The 17,810-nt window shown below is 43.9% G+C and overlaps 1 protein-coding gene across 4 annotated transcripts in view; it reads left to right on the top strand.

The window, feature by feature from the left end:
* pik3cd (phosphatidylinositol-4,5-bisphosphate 3-kinase, catalytic subunit delta) overlaps positions 1–17,810 on the top strand; it is a 40,455-nt gene that overhangs the window by 7,346 nt on the left and 15,299 nt on the right. Inside the window, exons 1-8 of one of the 4 annotated variants that reach the window (XM_035387795.1) lie at positions 5,514–5,826; positions 9,737–9,905; positions 11,652–11,880; positions 12,244–12,476; positions 12,877–13,056; positions 13,817–13,972; positions 14,839–14,928; positions 16,410–16,631. In XM_035387795.1, coding sequence (XP_035243686.1) covers positions 9,768–9,905; positions 11,652–11,880; positions 12,244–12,476; positions 12,877–13,056; positions 13,817–13,972; positions 14,839–14,928; positions 16,410–16,631 — 1,248 coding nt within the window. In that variant the 5' untranslated portion in view covers positions 5,514–5,826; positions 9,737–9,767. Of the gene's footprint in view, positions 1–5,513; positions 5,827–9,733; positions 9,906–11,651; positions 11,881–12,243; positions 12,477–12,876; positions 13,057–13,816; positions 13,973–14,838; positions 14,929–16,409; positions 16,632–17,810 lie in introns of those variants that run through there. The other 3 variants (XM_035387794.1, XM_035387793.1, XM_035387797.1) reach the window with 3 other exon arrangements.

Here is a 17,810-nt window from a genome sequence, read left to right as displayed (position 1 = left end):
ATCACATTTTCTCCACCGGAGGGGCATCCATTAGGAAACTTCCCCACATTCTCATGCAGGTAGGGACACCCTTTACAGCACTGCATCGCATTTTATCCACTGGAGGGACACTTCTCCATTAGAGGAGCACCTAATTGGGCACTTGATGATGTTTTCTCACCTGTAAGAGTACCCTATACAGCACTGCATCCCATTTTCTCTACTGGAAAGGGCACCCTTTGGGACACTGTCATGTAGGGGCGACATAGAGGGAACTTCATAACTGCACTCTTTTCCATTGGAAGGGCACCCATAGGGAACGTCAAGTTTAGACCATTGTAAGGGCACCTTATGGGGCACTGCATCCCGTTTTCTCCACTAGAAGGGCATTCGTTAAGACACGTTATTGAATTTTCTTGCTCTAGAGGGCACATCATCATAATTTATTGCATGAAGGGGCACCCTAGAGGGCACTCAATCATTTTTTTCCCATGTGAAGGGCAGCCAATAGGGCACTTCCTCTCATTTTCGCCACTCTAGAGGGCACTATAGTGACACTTTTTCAACCATGGGGGCACCAGGGGGGGGCGGTCACCCTCTCTGCCCCCCCTGAGTCCGCAAGTGCCCATTCACTTTGAGGGGGTACGTACCACGTCAAAAAACCCTGATCTGAGCATTTACGTATTTACATTATAAATATTCTCTATTGTATAACCGCGTCTGCTAAATTAATTTCTCAAAATGGCAGAGTTCTGTTAAAGCCTATTCTATTGCTACCTACCCTTTTTGAGAGAGGAGGCCTTTTTGAGAAACTGATTTACAGACACGCTGTAGAAAATATGTGGAAACTTTGTTTTCTGCGGTACAGAGAAGCTCATGAATCTGGATTACCAAACTCAAACTAAAATAAATTCTACTGTTAGTGAACTAAAACATAATTTATTTAGGTTTCTAAGAGTTTTGATTGTGTATTTTTTCATAGAACATTACATCATTGCATCCCATTAGATATGGGATTATGCATTTTGGTTAAAGACATGTGATAATAAAACTGGGAGACAAATGTCTCTGCTGGAATTAGAGTCCAATCATGGTTTCACTTTCAGCTACTCTGACCAGGTTCCTCTTTCCTGATATATGGATGAAAAAGTTCTCCTTTTGAAAGTAACCGAAAACAGCCTCTTTTAGGGAGAGGATGTGAAAATGGATTTTTGTTTATGTTTTACATTTATTTTGGGCAGAATCATTCACTAAAATGTGTACTGTGCATTGTTCTTTTTTTTTACATCTACGTGTAATATCCTATACATGGTATTCAGCTTGTCGTCCCTAATATTTGTATGTAAAATTAATTACAAACAATACCACAGAGTAAAAAAATTATTTCCGCATAAAATTCCAAGTATACATGCCTGAACTGATAACTTTCTCTTTGTCTAACTTTGTGTACAGAATATTCCCAGAGCCATTCATTGTAGCACAATTGCCTTTGTGCTACAATGAAATTGTACTGCATTGAAGTACACGGATATTTCTTAGACACTCTGTGGACCCTTTGAACTCCCCCTGCTAAGAGGGAACCATCTGCTGCACTGGGTTATTTGAACCAGATAATGAATCAAGCAGGGATGACATGCAGAAAGAGAATATCTAATTAATGTGTGCTTCTCCCAGAGCACAGCCCTGCCCTGTATCTCTCCAATCAAAGGGGTTCAGGATGGATACTAGGCAGTCTGAGAATACCACTAGGGAGTTATACTAAGGGGACACCCTCATGTTTCTTATTGAGGCATTACTTAATGGTGACATATATTTTATTACTATATATTTAAATATCTGTTGCTCATTGTGTGAAAATGTCTTCTGTATAATGCTATGGTAATACATTGCTTGAAATCAAGTATTGGTTTCAATATTTTATTCAGCACCAGTCCCATTAGATTTCTTGAAAAGGTTGGTTAAAGATATTTTAATACAGGTAATCTGGTTTCATCTGACCATGACCACATGCAAGGAAATTTAAGTTTCATATATTATAGTATTTCCCTGTTAATTCTACATTTTTATTTTGTGGTCAGTTTGCACACAGAAAAATAACCATAAAAATAGCTATAATATTCCAAATGTTCCAAATACGTCCACCAAAAGCATACATACGGGTGTATATTAGTAATTTCAAATTTCCAAAGTTTCGCATGTATGTTTAATCAGTGGCTGTTGTGAATAAGTGGCTAGCTCTGCTAAACATTACATTACATTACATTACATTGCTAAAGCACTGTCACTCAGTGTCAGAGCCGGCCCATAGGTCTGTGGGGCCCTAGGCTAGATCTTAAAAACGGGGCCCAAAATATTAAGTAATAAAAATGATAAATAAAAAAAACACCACGCAGGCCCCTTAACCATGGCAGGGTGCGAGGCAGTCACTTATATACCCTAATGGACCGACCAGCTCTGTTCAGTGTGGTGACAAGCGCCACAGTCTGGTGTTCAATTGTGACCGTGCAATTGCCAGTTATAGTGGGCATTCCCACAGTGTAATCGGCCAAAGTGTCATCCAAGGAGGAAGGGAATCGGTCGGTTGGGTTGTCTCAATTTTATGCCAGAGGGATGCCTCTGGTTGAAGAGTTACCTGCGGTCTGCCTGCACAAGCAGTGTGTTAACTGTAGTCCTCTATCACCTTGGTTTTCCGGTTTTCAACAGGGGGGTCATTTTGGTTTTACCATGTCGAAATTACAGCACTTTTTAATACATAAAAGTGCTGTAATTTTGGGTATACTGGTTCGCTGTGCTGTGTGCTGGCTCAGGTGTAGGTGTGTGCTTCTCTAACCTGAATCTATATGGTAAATGGTAAATGGACTGCATTTATATAGCGCTTTTATCCAAAGCACTTTTACAATTGATGCCTCTCATTCGCCAGAGCAGTTAGGAGTTAGGGGTTAGGTGTCTTGCTCAAGGACACTTCGACACGCCCAGGGCGGGGTTTGAACCGGCAACCCTCCGACTGCCAGACAATCGGTCTTACCTCCTGAGCTATGTCGCCCTATGGGAGACCTTACAGTGATGGGAGGGACCTAAAAATATGAAGGAGGGTTCCTTTTTTTGTGGAAAGAAATAAAATTACATTATTAAAACTGGTTCAAATGGTGTGTTAATTCCCTCAAGACACTTCTGTTTTGAGGCGTGTTTGTTAGTGCCCATGCTGCACCTACCTATTTGTGTACAGTCCATGTTTCATCAGAGGTGTCAGTTCTGTAGTCGCCTGAGTAACGGACAATGATTTTAGGTTAACGGAGGCACACAAAGTGCTGTGAACATCCAGGCTGTGTGGTTTACAGAGGTGCTAAAGGTACATTAGAGGGCGCTAGGCTCATCAATGCCTGTTGCCGTGATACTGTACTTGTGTCTCTCTATAAGGGTGTCATGGCTGCCCCTGTCATCTTGTGTCATGCGCTGCTGTGTCACAGATTTGGCAGTACAACTGGATGTGTGCCCCGGGGTAAGTAAGGGACAACTTGGAATTGGTGAACGAAATGACAATCAATTGTTAATTTAGCATGGGGCTGACTGGGATGGGAGAGAATCTGGCTGTTTGTTTCTTGCATTGTGCAATAACGTGCATGAGAGTAACGGCAAGTTGTGCGTTTGAGTCCATGGAGCTGTTTATCATTGCCTTCAATGACAAAACTGCCATTATCTACCTCAATCCACCGTGTTGTGTTAAAATGTATTTTCCGTTATAGCACGCTATACATGTATTTTGTTTTAAATGTTGACTGTCCAGTTTGGTAATGGGTAAGTTGGACACTGAAAAATACGGCAGACTGAGCGGAACATCCACTCTTTTTAGGCACAAAGACGCACCAGTACCTCTTCAGCATCACTGATGTATATACAGTGCTGTAGCCATATCCACACTATTCAGTAAAGGCTCCAGTTGGAGCTATGACTCATGGGAAGGCTTTTCCCAGAACATCTATAAAAAGGAACATTGCAATGCATTAGGGCACTGTTATGGATTTTCCTTCTGTCTCTAGGCCTGTGCCAAGGGATTTAAAATGCTGGAATTAGCATAGCATAAGTAAATAAAATCCTTCATAATAAGCAAATAACATATTTGTTTGCCAAATGTATGATCACAGTGAAAGGTAATAATTGTTTTTGTTGCATGAGGTTTGGTGTGTTGTATGAATGTGTGTGTAGTAGTAGTAGTAGTCGTCATAGTAGTAAAAGCAGCAGCAGCAGCAGCAGCAGCAGTAGCCATATATTTATCATGTGTGTTGTGTGTATATATATATATATATATATAAAAGGCTTAAGGTTATGGAGGAAAGTGAAACTTGTAATTGTTTTGACCCTTAGTTGCACTACAGATTACTCATGTTAACCAGATTGTGAAACTTTGAACATTGCTGTTTGTCTGCTTTTATAGTATGTTAAATGTTGAAATTTTGTTGTGTCTGTAATCGACTGCTGCTTTCTTGGCCAGGTCTCTCCTGAACAAGAGATTTCTAATCTCAATGAGACTAACCTGGTTAAATAAAGGTTATATATATATATATATATATATATATATATATATATATATATATATATATATATATATATATATATATAATTTATTATGGACTTTACAGCATCTAAATCATAATGTCTGGGAATGTTGATTATTAAGTACACATAATATTTTATTGTAACTCGTATGCAGTAGTGCTTTGTAAACAGTCTAAAATTTACTGTTGCCCGCCAAAGTATGCAGAAACATATTTAACGTCCTACATAGGCATCCTGTATGACTGTAATACACCAGTGTTTAAACAGGGATGTGGCAGAGACACTGCCTGTTTTGAGGTGATAAGACGGATAGCTTACAGACAAGATGGGAGAAAGTCATAGGAAATTGGAAAATATGATCCCTTATGATCTGTGAGGACTGTCGTTGACGTACAATGTGAGGTCAGGCTTCTTATCTGCGTTCTAGGGCTTGGGCTGAATTTCATTTGTAAGGGATCATCCCTCATGTACTTTATCTCTGGGAAAATGAAACATACTCGCTCATTTTTCATGTTTGTGCGTGGGGTGGCACTAAAATACTTGTCTAATCCTACCGCATTTCCTGTGTCATGTATTTTTTCAGTGCTGCTTAAGCGCACATTTATTTTTTGGGACTTTGATTTGATATACCATATTCACTTGTCATTTTTTGTTGTTCATTATCATTGTAAAAAATATTACACACATTACATAAACACATGGATTTTGTTGATATCGATTGTTAATCCTCATTCAGCTCAAACAGCCAATTATTTTTAAATTTCAATTTTTTGTTATAGTAAAATATTTTCTTTGGCTAACACTTTTATGAACCTTGTTTATAATGTGTGTTGTGTCTAAACTTATAAGCTTTGTTTTCCAACATTTTGCAGTAGCTCATTTCAAAAGGAGAATTTTGTAGGCTATCTCTCGTGGATTTATGGGTATTTCGAAAAAAGTTTTTTGTGAAAAGATAACTTTTGAGACGGTCCCTATTCGTTCGAAAAGTCAGGGTTGTGGGGTGGTTGCAGCAGCTAAGCGAAGTAAGCGCTGTGCAGTTTTGCACTTCTCCCTCCCAGTTGACGAGAAACGGAACACCATCGGACTCTAGTTCCTTCCATCACTTTCCTGGCTGTAAAGTCCAACAATCTACAGTAATTCGTCTTTTTTGAGGAGAGCGGGAGTCATATTACAGCGAGATACAGTGGGCCGTCTCGTATGAGTTTATACTGAATGCTAGGCAACGGCTGTACTTGCTGTATAGAGATGGGCAACTAGCTAAATGGATCGTACGGCTAATCATCTTCAGCGAAGGCAAGTGACAAATATTGTTATCCACGATTAACTAGACGGTGTTTTAAGTGTTTTCATTGAATGTTGATCATTTTAGCATTAGATTCCTTGCCTAGAATATTGACATTGAACCCTGACATTTCAATTATACGAGGAATCACATTATTTTTATTATGCACAATTATTTCAATAGCTAAGATTCCTCCGCACTGTTGGGAGCCAAATATGTCGTTCCTTGCTTTAATCCGTGTTTTTTAATCGATTTTCCATATTAATTCATTTCGCTTTAAAATGTAACTTGAGCTCTTTGCAGTGATGACGGTTTATTGTAAAGTTCGAGTGACCGTATATTTCCATGTGCGGTTTATGCTTCAGCTAGTCTGAAGATGAAATAGAACACTCGTCGCAGAGATTAAAAGCTCTCAATTTTAAACCTGTGTTCGCCGTTGTGTCTCTCAGGTGTTGCAGTTGATATTTCCATTGCAGTTAATTGCGGTGATGTGCATAGTATAGTGTAACCATTAACTTTCCAAGTTGTATTAAATTGACGAATGCATTGCTAGTAAACCGAGTTAGCCTACACTACACTTTTCTACACGCTAGGTGATTTAAAAAAAAATAAAGTAACAAAGGCCCAGTGGAACGACAGCGTTCTGATTATCTTCAGACACTGTCGAATTGAGTTTCAAACTCAGGCAAAAGAAAAACAAAAATATTTGTTCTGGTTCATTTTGAAATTTTAATGGAAAGATATGTACGTAACTTGGACACCCCCAAATGTTTTAACAATTCCAGGATTATTTACATAGACAACCACATCCACTTAGTTTCATTGCATTATATGTAAAGATTTACTGAAGGAAGGTTAAGTGCTCCCAACCTGCAACAGCAGAGCAGAGTTACTGAGTTTCAAGCTCACTTCCTTAACCACCATGCTGCTGTCTGAATTGGCTAGCTGCGTTCTTAGACCTCAACCATGTCTTTGCATGTACACGATACTGCAAATAAAAATAACGTGGATGAATCAACATTGTTTATTATGAGGGTGTGTGGAGAATAGGAAAAAAACTGGCTTTCTCTTAAGTGAAAGAGAGTTGGTGATTCTCTCTCCTCCCTTTTTCTCTCTTTTTCTTATTTTCTCTGTCCCTTTTATCCATTTCTCTGTTTGCCTGCTGCTGTTTTCCCACCAGTCTTGTTATCAGCTCATGTACTTCCTCTGCAAATATTTTCTTTATGATCTTGATCTTGTGGCAGAAAGTGTAGCGTCATGTCGCAATCGGAGCAGACCGTTACCGGTAAGCCTTGTACATGTTGCAAAGGCACGGCTGAAGAGGATGTAGCCTCCTGCAGGGCGGCTGCCCAACCCTGCTCCTGGAGATCCTCCGTCCTGTGGGTTTTCACTCCGGCCCTAACAAAACACACCTTATTCAAGGAGATCTTGTTGAGCTGCTAATTGGTGGAGTCGAGTCTCCCACATTAGGCTTTGAGTGAAAATCTGCAGGACTCCAGGAGCCGGGTTTGGCAGCCCTAGCCTGCCGCGTCTTGGGAGTTATGTGTGCAAGGTATGCTGGATATGTTGGGGAAGCTGCAGCTAGCAGAGACAAATAAGTGGCTCTTTAAGGGAAATTCAAAGTTCACACGATGGTGCTAATCGGCAAACCCAGATTTGAAAGAACATAGGAGTGCTCAGTTTTATCATTTTTTTAGGCCTAGTTTTTGTGTTTTCCGTTCTCTGCATAGCCGATCCCTTTGAAAGTAGTCATGCGCAGACCCACACTCTCTATAAATTTGTAATCCCTAATTCTGATGTTTTTCAATTATGGTCTTTGTTTTTTTTGTTTGTTTGTTTGGGAATATGGCAACGTTTATGCCCACTTGTCATTCGCCAGCGCTTTAATCTGATAGGTTGATGAGAGATCTGTTCACTTGTTGTCTGCAGCAAAAATGTTTCAATTGTCAGAAGACATTCGCCCCTGGATTTCAGCCTTCAAGCTGAATTACAAGCAGTTAAAATTAGTTGTTTTAGGAGCCACATGATTAGTTTCCCTCAGAACTGAGGTTAATGGAGAGCACTTCCATGCCCTGAAGGGCAGTTCTGCCTCTTCCATTTTCGAGAGATGCTTTTCCCTGTCACTGATTTATAGCGAGGGCCCCATATTATTAAAGAGAAAGGAGTTGTGGGTGTAAATGGTCTTTTTTATTATAGGCAGGATAAGGTAACCTCAAATTAGTTCTATAAGGAAATATAAACAATAGATTTTTACAGCAGACTGATAGAGCATTTGCTGTAAAATTTGTGAATCAGACCTTTGTAGGTTGATATTGTGTGTGTGTGTTTTTTTGGGTGTGTGTATTTGGTGTGTCCAGCTGATTGCTTTAATTGGGATTAATTTTCAAGCACTGCATTGACTTTAATGTGAGTCTTAATTTCAAGTCCCAGTTAGTACTCGTTAAATGATTATGGAAGTGAACCCTGGTTTTGGGGGACTGTCCTGGCTCGTCTGTAATGGGTTGAGCATCGTCAGGTCTCAAGGCTCATTTTCTCAACGTGCTTGGATGTGCGTTTCTTTACCACGCTGCATTCATAGCCGAATGATCCCCTCTTCGCTGATTGGTTTGCCACTCCGTACGTGATACAGGTTTGGTTGACTCTGGTGTAAGCTTTCCTTATTGGTTTACTAGCACATCTTTGGGAATAGGCAACTAAAACTACTCAATGGCTGTTGATCGCTTCACGTCTCTCAGTTCTTAAACTGTGCTTTTGCTGTACTTCAGGCAGCTGTGGACAGCGAATATCTCATTCATGCTGAGTCTGTCTTCTTGTGAACTGCAAAAACTCCCTGGCCCTCCTTTTACTGAGTTCCTGTGAACAGAGTAGAAGCCACACTCATTTTGATTAAACACATTTATGAACCATATTTAAATTCTTTTAAAATAGCTGTGCCCCTGTTGGTGATTTAGAATACAGTCCTTCAGTTCATTACACAGGAGAAGTTTACAGATTTATGCCCTGCGTCTTTTAAGAGATCACCGTGACCCGTGGGTTAGTATATGAACCTGCTGGTGGGTTTCTTCCCTGGTTGAGTTGAAATTGACAAACAATACCATAAAATTTGATCCAATGGATCACACGTAAGAGGAAAAATCTTGGAAACGGCAGGAGCCAGTATAGAGGTCACCATGGGCTGTTATTCTCGGACCATCTGCACGTCTGTGATGGCAGTGTGAGTGAATTAAGCTAATTCGAGCAGTATCACACTTTCTCAGCAGAGAAGGGGCAGTTCTGGTTACCTCATGGTAATGGGATGACCACTATAGCCGTCCACTCCCTCCGCCTCCCACAGAAGTGTTTAATTAACCAGGAATGTTCTGGAACCAGGCCATTGGTGTTATTGGAATAGCGTCCACTCCCTGCACGTCGACTGTGGAATTTCACCCAAACATGGAAACGTGGGCTGGGTGCCCCACTGCTTATCTCTTCTCCCACAAGCAGATCATGTTTTTCCACAGACTGAGGCTTCAGGTCAGAGGTGTTAGGACATGTCCCAAATTTCACCTGGATTCCCGCACACGCCCTACCCATCTCCCTCTTATGATCGAACACGCCGTTTCCCACAAGTGTGCTGTTGGCAGTCAAGCATTAACAGCTGTGTGTGAAGAAATCCCCCACCTTCACCGCATAACATGAATATTTTTGCTTTGACACATATGATATTACCATGCTGTGTGAGTTTGGATGCAAGACAGTCTGGTTTCCTTTACACATTTCCATTGGGTGAATGTTAAGAAAGGTCTCTCCTTCGATTCTGGAAAAAAAGTGTGTTGAAATGCATTGTCTTTTTTCTTTGTATAAGGAGAATTCACATACATGGAAATAGACCTTTCACAAAAACATGCAAATGATTCTTCTGTCTGCCTGTTTGTCCAGCAGCTGACCTGGTTGTAGATGAGTGGCAGTCACTATGCCGCCGGGGGTCCACAGCATGCTGGATATCTGGGAGGACGAGAGCCAGCAGATCCAGGTGGACTTCCTGCTGCCCACGGGGATCTACCTGTCCCTCCCCGTGTCACGCAATGACACCATCGGCTCCATCAAAAAGGTGATGAAGACCTTTCTCTTGAGTGACAGATCCCAGCTAACAGTTGACAGAGGCTCTCACCACGGTTGATCCTATAGCTGACTTTACAGGTTTGGGCCTGGGCCATGTTATAGGCCCACTATGACTGGACTTGGACTGGGAGTCTGTCCACTAGCTGGGCACTGGCAGAGTGGCTTTAGGTTGGTCAGGGCTGCTCAGCTATTGCTGTATAAGCTCCTGCCAGTGATATAGTTGGGTTTGATGCACCTCTCCTCTAGTCAGTGCTAGCTCTCCTGCAGTTCTGTGTTGCCCGTAGTATGGCAAACCGTCACCGGCCCCCAGTTGAGTGCACTGAAGGAGGGGGCCTGCCCCAGCTTCAGTGCTCCTTGCGCAGGTAAAGGGAGGTACAGCAGTGAGCGGAGGTGCAGTTGCCATTTCCAAAGTGGGAGGGGAAAAGAGTGAGAAGTAGCGTGTCAGCTGAGCACTGCAGGTGAAGCTTGTGCGGTGGCGGCCTGGAGGAAGTGTGTTTGGGGGGGGGGGGGGTGGGGGGGGGAGGGAAATGGGTGGTGTGTTTGGGGGGGGGGGGTGCGGGGGAGGAGGGAAATGGGTGGTGTGTGGGTGGGGAGTGGGTGGTAGCAGGCTGCATTTGATGTCTGTTTGATGGCTGAATGGAGTGTGTAGCTGCAGAGAGGGGGGAGGAGGGGGGTGGTTCGTGGGGGGGAAACGTTATTGAATTGACATTGCTTTCCCAGACTGCATTTCCTGATGGGCTTAATGCGAGTGGTTCTTTGTTTGTTCGGCTTGATCAGGCAAATAATAACAGGATAAAAATAGTCTCTGAGTGACATGTTGCGCAGAGTGCTGGCATCGCTGCAGGACAGATTCTGTCTTTGATACCCACCGCCCTGCCTTCACCATCATCTAATTTCAGTCTAATCAGACAGGAAGTGGTGTCATGTGCTTCCTTTTCTGATAAATTATGAATCAGCCTGCTGCTGCTGCTCTTAAGTTCTGTTGTTGTTCTTCGCCGTGGATAGTTTATTTGACTGTTTGACACTACCATGATTCAGCATCGCACTATTGGAACACGCATGTTATTCTGCCTGTGTGCTGAAAAATTATTCAAATCAAAGAATTTTGTTGCAGTTAATCATGCAGCAGCATTCTTCTCTTTGCCACTTTTGTAGCAACAAGAAATATGCCCTGAGAAAACTGCACAGAGTTGTTTTAAATGTAGGAACTATTGGTGTCATTTAAGGAGGAAGTGTGTAGAAACGCATAGTTGCGTACACACCACACCTTACATATTGGGGAACCATTCGGAGAGTTGTGTGGTTTGTGTAAGTGTAACTGCAGTACACCACAGCACAACAATTTTACAGAAGTCATTGTATGTGGCTGTTGTTTTGTTATGCACTTACTGGAAAGGAACTCCAGTATTGTACAGTAGTATACAGTATAGTTTCTTACGTGATCTGTAGCTTACACTTCAATGTAGCATGATCAAAGTATTTTTTCTCAGTGCTGCACAGTCACCATCATTCATCCATGAATAATGACTAATATGATGAGATAATAAATAATATGAACTGTCCACGTGGTTTGCAGATCATTATACTGGGGAATCTGTACAGCAGTGATGAGGCAGGCCTCGAGGCATGCAGTGTAGTGGGGACTGGGGCGGTGGTCGTTTTAAAGGGATATGAAAGAGCGTTGTGAATGACCGTTTCCCTCCTTGTTTCCTTCCCCTGGCTCTCTGCGGCTCAGATGTTATGGCGGAGCGCGAAGAGCGAGCCTCTCTTCAGCATGTTGAGCGACCCGGACGCCTACGTGTTCACCTGCATCAACGAGACGGCGGAGCAGGAGGAGCTGGAGGACGAGCTGCGGCGCCTGTGCGACGTGCGGCCCTTCCTGTCCATCCTGCGGCTGGTGGCCCGGGAGGGCGACCGCGTGGAGAAGCTCATCAACTCTCAGATCAGCCTGCTCATCGGCAAAGGTCTGCTCCTCACCCACCCCGCGTTCTTAAGAACACACAAAGCACTGCTCAGTGAAGATCTGCCCACCCAAAAGCTGCTCACCCAAAGAGCTGCTCACCCAAAGAGCTGCTCATCCAAGAGCTGCTCACCCAAGAGTCCCAAAACCTTATTAGTATCTGTGGTCTTTTTAATCCAGTTTCAATTTTATTCCTCTGTGAATATCATTTTTTCTTTGTAGCAGACTAGATGTTGCCCTTAGCTGCTTTATATTATGAAGTATAACCTTGTATGCGCTGTTGCTATGGCTGCAGTGTCGGCTGTTCCAGTTGCTTTAAGTGGAGGTGCCATTGTTCTCATAGCTGCCACGTTTCTGCTTTCACCAGGCCTGCACGAGTTTGACTCCCTGAAGAACCACGAAGTGAACGAGTTCCGCTCCAAGATGCGGGGCTTCTGTGAGGAGCTGGCGCTGGACCGCCAGCGCCTGCCCTGGCAGCAGTGGGTGGAGTACAGCTTCCCCTGCGACCTGGAGCCCTGCGTCCTGCTGCCCCAGGCCGGGAGCCTGAAGGCCCGCAGCACCAAGAAGATCATCGTCAACGTCAAGTTCGAAGGAAGCGACGTGAGTCCCCTGCTCTGCTTCCGCCGCCCGTTTGGGCCGCTTGAGCGCTGGTTTGAAACCCAACTGAAACTTTCACTACAGAACGTTGTTTCTCTTTTAGAACCCAACTAAAACTTTCACTACCAAACCTTTTTTCTTATTTAAAACCCAAACAAAACTTTCACTACAGAACCTTATTTCTCATTTAAAACCCAACTAAAACGTTCACTACAGAACCTTATTTCTCATTTAAAACCCAACTAAAACGTTCACTACAGGACCTTAATTCTCATTTAAAACCCAACTAAAACGTTCACTACAGAACCTTGGTTTTAACCTGTTTCTGATTGTACTTATGGAGCAAAGCTTGGTTAACACTGGATCTGTCCTGTCGTGTGTTTATTCTGAATGGCCTCGTTAGGAAAGCTTCATGCTTCAGCTGGAACCTCAGGATCTCCCCATGTCTCTGAAGCGGAGCGCACTGAAGAAGAAGGCCACTGTTTTTCGGCCCATGAAGCAGGAGAAGCCCGAGGACTACACCCTGCAGGTCACCAGCAGGTGGGAGTTTATCTACGGGAAGTACCCCCTGTGCCAGTTCAAAGTGAGTAACCCAGGACCCGCACTCAGACCTTCTGCGTGTGTGTGTGTGTGTGTGTGTGTGTGTGCGTGTGCATGTCTGTATTTGTGTGTGCATGCGTGCATGTGTGTGCATGTGTGTGTGTGTGTAAATGTGCATGTGCATGCATGCGCATGCCTGTGTGTGCATGTGTGTGTCTGTGTGTATGTGCGTGTACATGTGCATGTACATGCGTGTGTCTGGGTGTGTGATGTGTGTGTGTGTGTGTGCGTGTGCATGTCTGTATTTGTGTGTGCGTGCGTGCATGTGTGTGCATGTGTGTGTGTGTGTAAATGTGCATGTGCATGCATGCGCATGCATGTGTTTGTGTGTGTGTCTATGTGTGTTTGTGTGTGTGTCTATGTGTGTTTGTGTGTGTGTCTATGTGTGTGCGTGTGTGTCTGTGCTCTACCAGCTCAGTTCACTGTGGCAGCTTGTGTCAGCCAGTCGAGACCTTGTTGCTGATATTGAAACAGCAGTACCTGCAGTGATGAGTCATATAGCTACCAGCTCGGGGAAGTGATGCAACCTCATTGGTTGGCCCATTTAGTCTCTTGTGCTGCACAGCATTTACTTTTGCATTTTAAGTCTTACTTTTATAACAAAAATGTTTCAGTGAAAGGAGTTTATTGGAATAACTTGGAGTGCCCTGCAGTAAAGATAATTGCTTACTCTGTGACTAAGAGCTGAATTCTGAAAGGTAAATTTATCTTATTAATGTGTCTCCGCTCTCTTTCCCTCTCAGTACATTTTCACCTGCATACACAATGGCCTGACCCCACACCTGACCATGGTGCACTACTCCACTATGGTTAAATACCAGGACGAGCAGGGCGGCCTGAACAACCAACTCTCCAAAGTCCGGTCCTCGTCCAAACCCCCTCCACTGCCCCTCAAAAAGGTGAGGGGCCTGCTTCCGCCTGCTCACCCGAGATCTTTCATTAAAAATTAATTGCCCTCTCTGGTTTTTTCCGCTCGCTCAAAGTTCAACCAGCGTTCTGGACTTTGCAATAGCCCGGACATACTTGACGGAGTGACCCGTCGGTCCATCCGGCGGAACGCGCCGCGTGCTAGTTTACTCATTTACGAGCTCCTGTCGCCACTGGGGAGAGGGTTTTGGGTCAAACTGCACGCTTTCTTTGGCCCTTTCTCGGTTTCTCTCCCGAGAAACGGCCCTGCGTAGCGTGCGGGGCCGATAATGGCTGTCCTCACGAGGAATGTCACGCGCGGTGCGGCAGCGGGACGCCACAGCAGATGGCACCGAAGGGCCGCCCACAGGCACTGCGGCTTGCGTTGCGCACTGAGGCATCATGGGAAAATAACTGTAGACATTTCACTTCTAGCGGAACGCTGATATGATTAATTGTGAGTTTGAAGGCGAGGTAACTGCTTAACCTGTTTCTCTTCAGTTTGTCCAATGCAACTGCAGTGAACCCCAAGGGTGTGTGTTTTATAGCTAGATGAAGTGAAGCTCTTGATTGTCATGCCATTAAGGAAGAACTGAGAAGCCAGCCCCCTGTCTTACTGTAAAAGCCTCTCTTGTTTGCCAGTTTTCACAGTTCCTCATTTCGTTAGCAAAGCTGAAGGGTGCCAAAATCTTATCTTACCCTCTGGTTTAATCTTGCGTTAACGGGTTGACAGTTTTAAGTGTTTGTCAAAGACAAAAACAAGCCTGGTTTTGGTGCGATTGAAGTTATGTGTAAATATGCACATGAGGTAAACACATGGGAAAATGTCATTGATAGTCCACCCTTGTTTTCTGAACAGCAAACCACGTCCTCGCTCTGGTCAATCCAGGAGCCGTTCTGCATCCACCTGGTGCAAGGCAGCAGGGTGAACGCGGACGAAGGGATGAAGGTTGGTGGTTTCGCTCTCTTCTGTAAAAAGCTTCAGGCTGTTTACTGATACCTTGCCTTCAGCAGAAAGGTGGGAGGAGGAGGTGCACGCTTCACCATGGTCTGGTCATGTGACCCCGGCCACATATTTCCCATAATTCATCAGAAGCGGTTTGTTGAAACTTTTCAAAACAGGAAGTGGGGAGAGACTAGCCTTAGCACCTCCCCGCGAAGGCCATGATTCTTAGAAAAGGGCAGAATTTTTGTCACTAGTTCTTCGTATCACTCTAACCCCTTTTCTGCGGTTAGTTTTTTTTTCACATTTTTTTGACAGATAAAAAAAGGGGGAGGGGAAAGAGAAGAGGAAAATGTGAAGGGCGGAAGCCGGGGAGGTGTATGCATGCTCATGTGTGCAAAAACTATAGTAAGCTACTGAAGATGTATAATGGAAGTTTTAGGAAAATGATTGCGCGCTCCCCTGTCGTAGTAAAGCACACAATCTGGATCTGGGTCTGTGAAAAATGTGCAGAAATGAAATCTACACACATGAACAAAATGGAGAAATGAGGCTGACACTAATTTAAATGTGTCCAGTACTAGCATACCTACTGATCGCGCCACTGCAAAACACAGCTTACGTTTTTTTTTTTTTACTTGTTACGTAAAGCCCTTCTCTATGCTGCTCGTAAGATTTAGCGTAGTTATCTTAATCTGCCTGTTTTTTTAAATCTTATAATGGTGGGCTGTAGTGAAAGTGAGCTTCCTGCACGAGACCGCTTTTGTTTGGCACAGAGGAGGATTCTTTGCGCGTTTAGCCCTCTCAGGTTTGGTGCTGACTCCGGTGTGCGCCCCCAGCCGTGTTCCACGGGGCCGTTTTCTGCACTGGAATTCCGTTGCAGCCCCCTCTGACTGCGACACCGCAGTCCCACGCAGGCCACCTTCCGCTGACTTTGAGGGGGAAATGTTTTTCAGCGTTCAGGGCCTTACGGTCACAGAGATCTGAATCAGTTCACAGAAGCGGATGGCGTGATCGGAGGGGCGGCGTGTTGATGAACGCACAGCCACGTGGGAACAGTGAGCTCTTCTGTCCTGTGTAGACCACAGCCGACCGTCTCCCCTGGAGGCCTTCAAAGGCCAGTCAGCCCGTCTCACCGTACGCTCACGCTGTAGCACTGTGCACTTCAGCAGCTGAGATCGCTGTAGGTGCTAATGCACGGATCAATGGGTTTCATCAGGCTCCGTTGTGTGCAAGCCAATTAACTTCACGAGAACGTTTCCGGAGAGCCCTGCAGCAGATCGTTTAGTCACTGTGCTTTACACCATCCAGGCAGAAGCGTTCATTTCCTGTGTTGTGTTGTGTGGATGGGCACGGCGGAAAAAGAATGTCACGGCTTAGTGATGGTTGAAGGTGATGGGGGGCACTGCCTGCTTCTCGTCAGTTATTAATGGTGCGGCTGTTGGGGTGAGGCCTGCTGTGTGACGGTGGTTCTCTTTGCTCCCCAGTTGGTGGTCCAGGCTGGCCTCTTCCATGGCGGCGAGCTGCTCTGCAAAATGGTGACCAGCAACGAGGTTGCCGTGTGCTCGGAGCCGCGGTGGGACCAGAAGCTGGAGTTCGACATCAGCGTGGGAGACCTGCCGCGCATGACCAAGCTCTGCTTCGCGCTCTACGCCGTCATCGAGAAGAGCAAGAAGCCACGCTCAACCAAGAAGAAGAACAAGAAGGCTGTGAGTCCAAAAAAGAGCGGGAAAAACTTTTTGCTGAGTGAGGGGTTCCCCGAAACACAATCTGTTATCATTTTATGCGCACGTTTTGTTGGAGATCATCGTAAAAATAGTCATTTAACTACCCTCCTCTTTAAATTGTCTTTGAAGAGTAGATTTTTTTGGAATGTTTTTCAAAATTCGAATTTAGTGTTCTAGGACATTGGTTTCAATTACCAGTAGGGACTGTTACAGAGTGTTCAGTTAAGAAGTTTCTAATCCCGTATATGCGATCTGGCACCTTAAAGGAGTACTATGGTGATTTTCACACTTTCTCGGTTTGATGTGCTATTTGCATTGAAGAAACACAATGAGTAAAGTATTAAATATGTCCGTTCTGTATTTTTGGAGAAATATGCGTTTTAAATTTATCGTCCTATTTTCAACCGGTTGAGAAAGTTGTCAACTTGGTGCGTCACGAACACAGTAACCACTCCCCTTTCCATGCCCCGTAAACCCATGGATAACTCGAGACCCATAGTTTGCGCTGCTGGCTTACAAGCAAGACAATGCAAATATTTGACTAACGTTAGGTTCACTTAAATTAGAGTGCCTTTTAAGGACTATTACATTATGTCTGGTTGTATTCATTTAGCTAGCTAGCTAACGTTAGCTAGCTAGGTAGTTTGCTTCATACGGAAATGTTATCGATAACGTTAGCTAGCTAGTTTGCTTTTATGAGGACGTTATAGTTGTGCTTTTATCTTAACTTGGGTAGCTAGATAGCAAAAATTATAATTGGATATAAGTCAACGTCCTTACCTTAGCTATCTATCGATACTTGATATACTACTAAGCTAGCTAGCTTGTGAAAAGTCTCCCAAAAATAGCACGTATCATGGGGGTAGCTATGGTAACGGGGCACGGTCTGTCAATCATAGCTAACTGACAGTTCTCATTACCACGCCCAGACGGTTCGGGTGAACTTTTATAGTGGGAAATTTAAGCTTAGAAAAATATGTTTTAAAGTACATTGAAATGACTGAATAAGAAAAAGATTATGCACATTTGTTTTGTTGTTGCCTAAAGACAACTGGGAAGTGTCACGTTCAACCACCATGTTACTCCTTTAAAGGGTTATAGAAGTCCTGTGCATGACAGATTTATCGATTCTTCATACATTTAACTATAACATTACCTTGA

Source organism: Anguilla anguilla, chromosome 13 (genome assembly GCF_013347855.1).
Source record: "Anguilla anguilla isolate fAngAng1 chromosome 13, fAngAng1.pri, whole genome shotgun sequence".
Classification (NCBI taxonomy): Eukaryota; Metazoa; Chordata; class Actinopteri; order Anguilliformes; family Anguillidae; genus Anguilla; species Anguilla anguilla.
The sequence above is the reverse complement of the archived record's forward strand: the minus strand, read 5'-3'. Positions and strand labels throughout refer to the sequence as shown.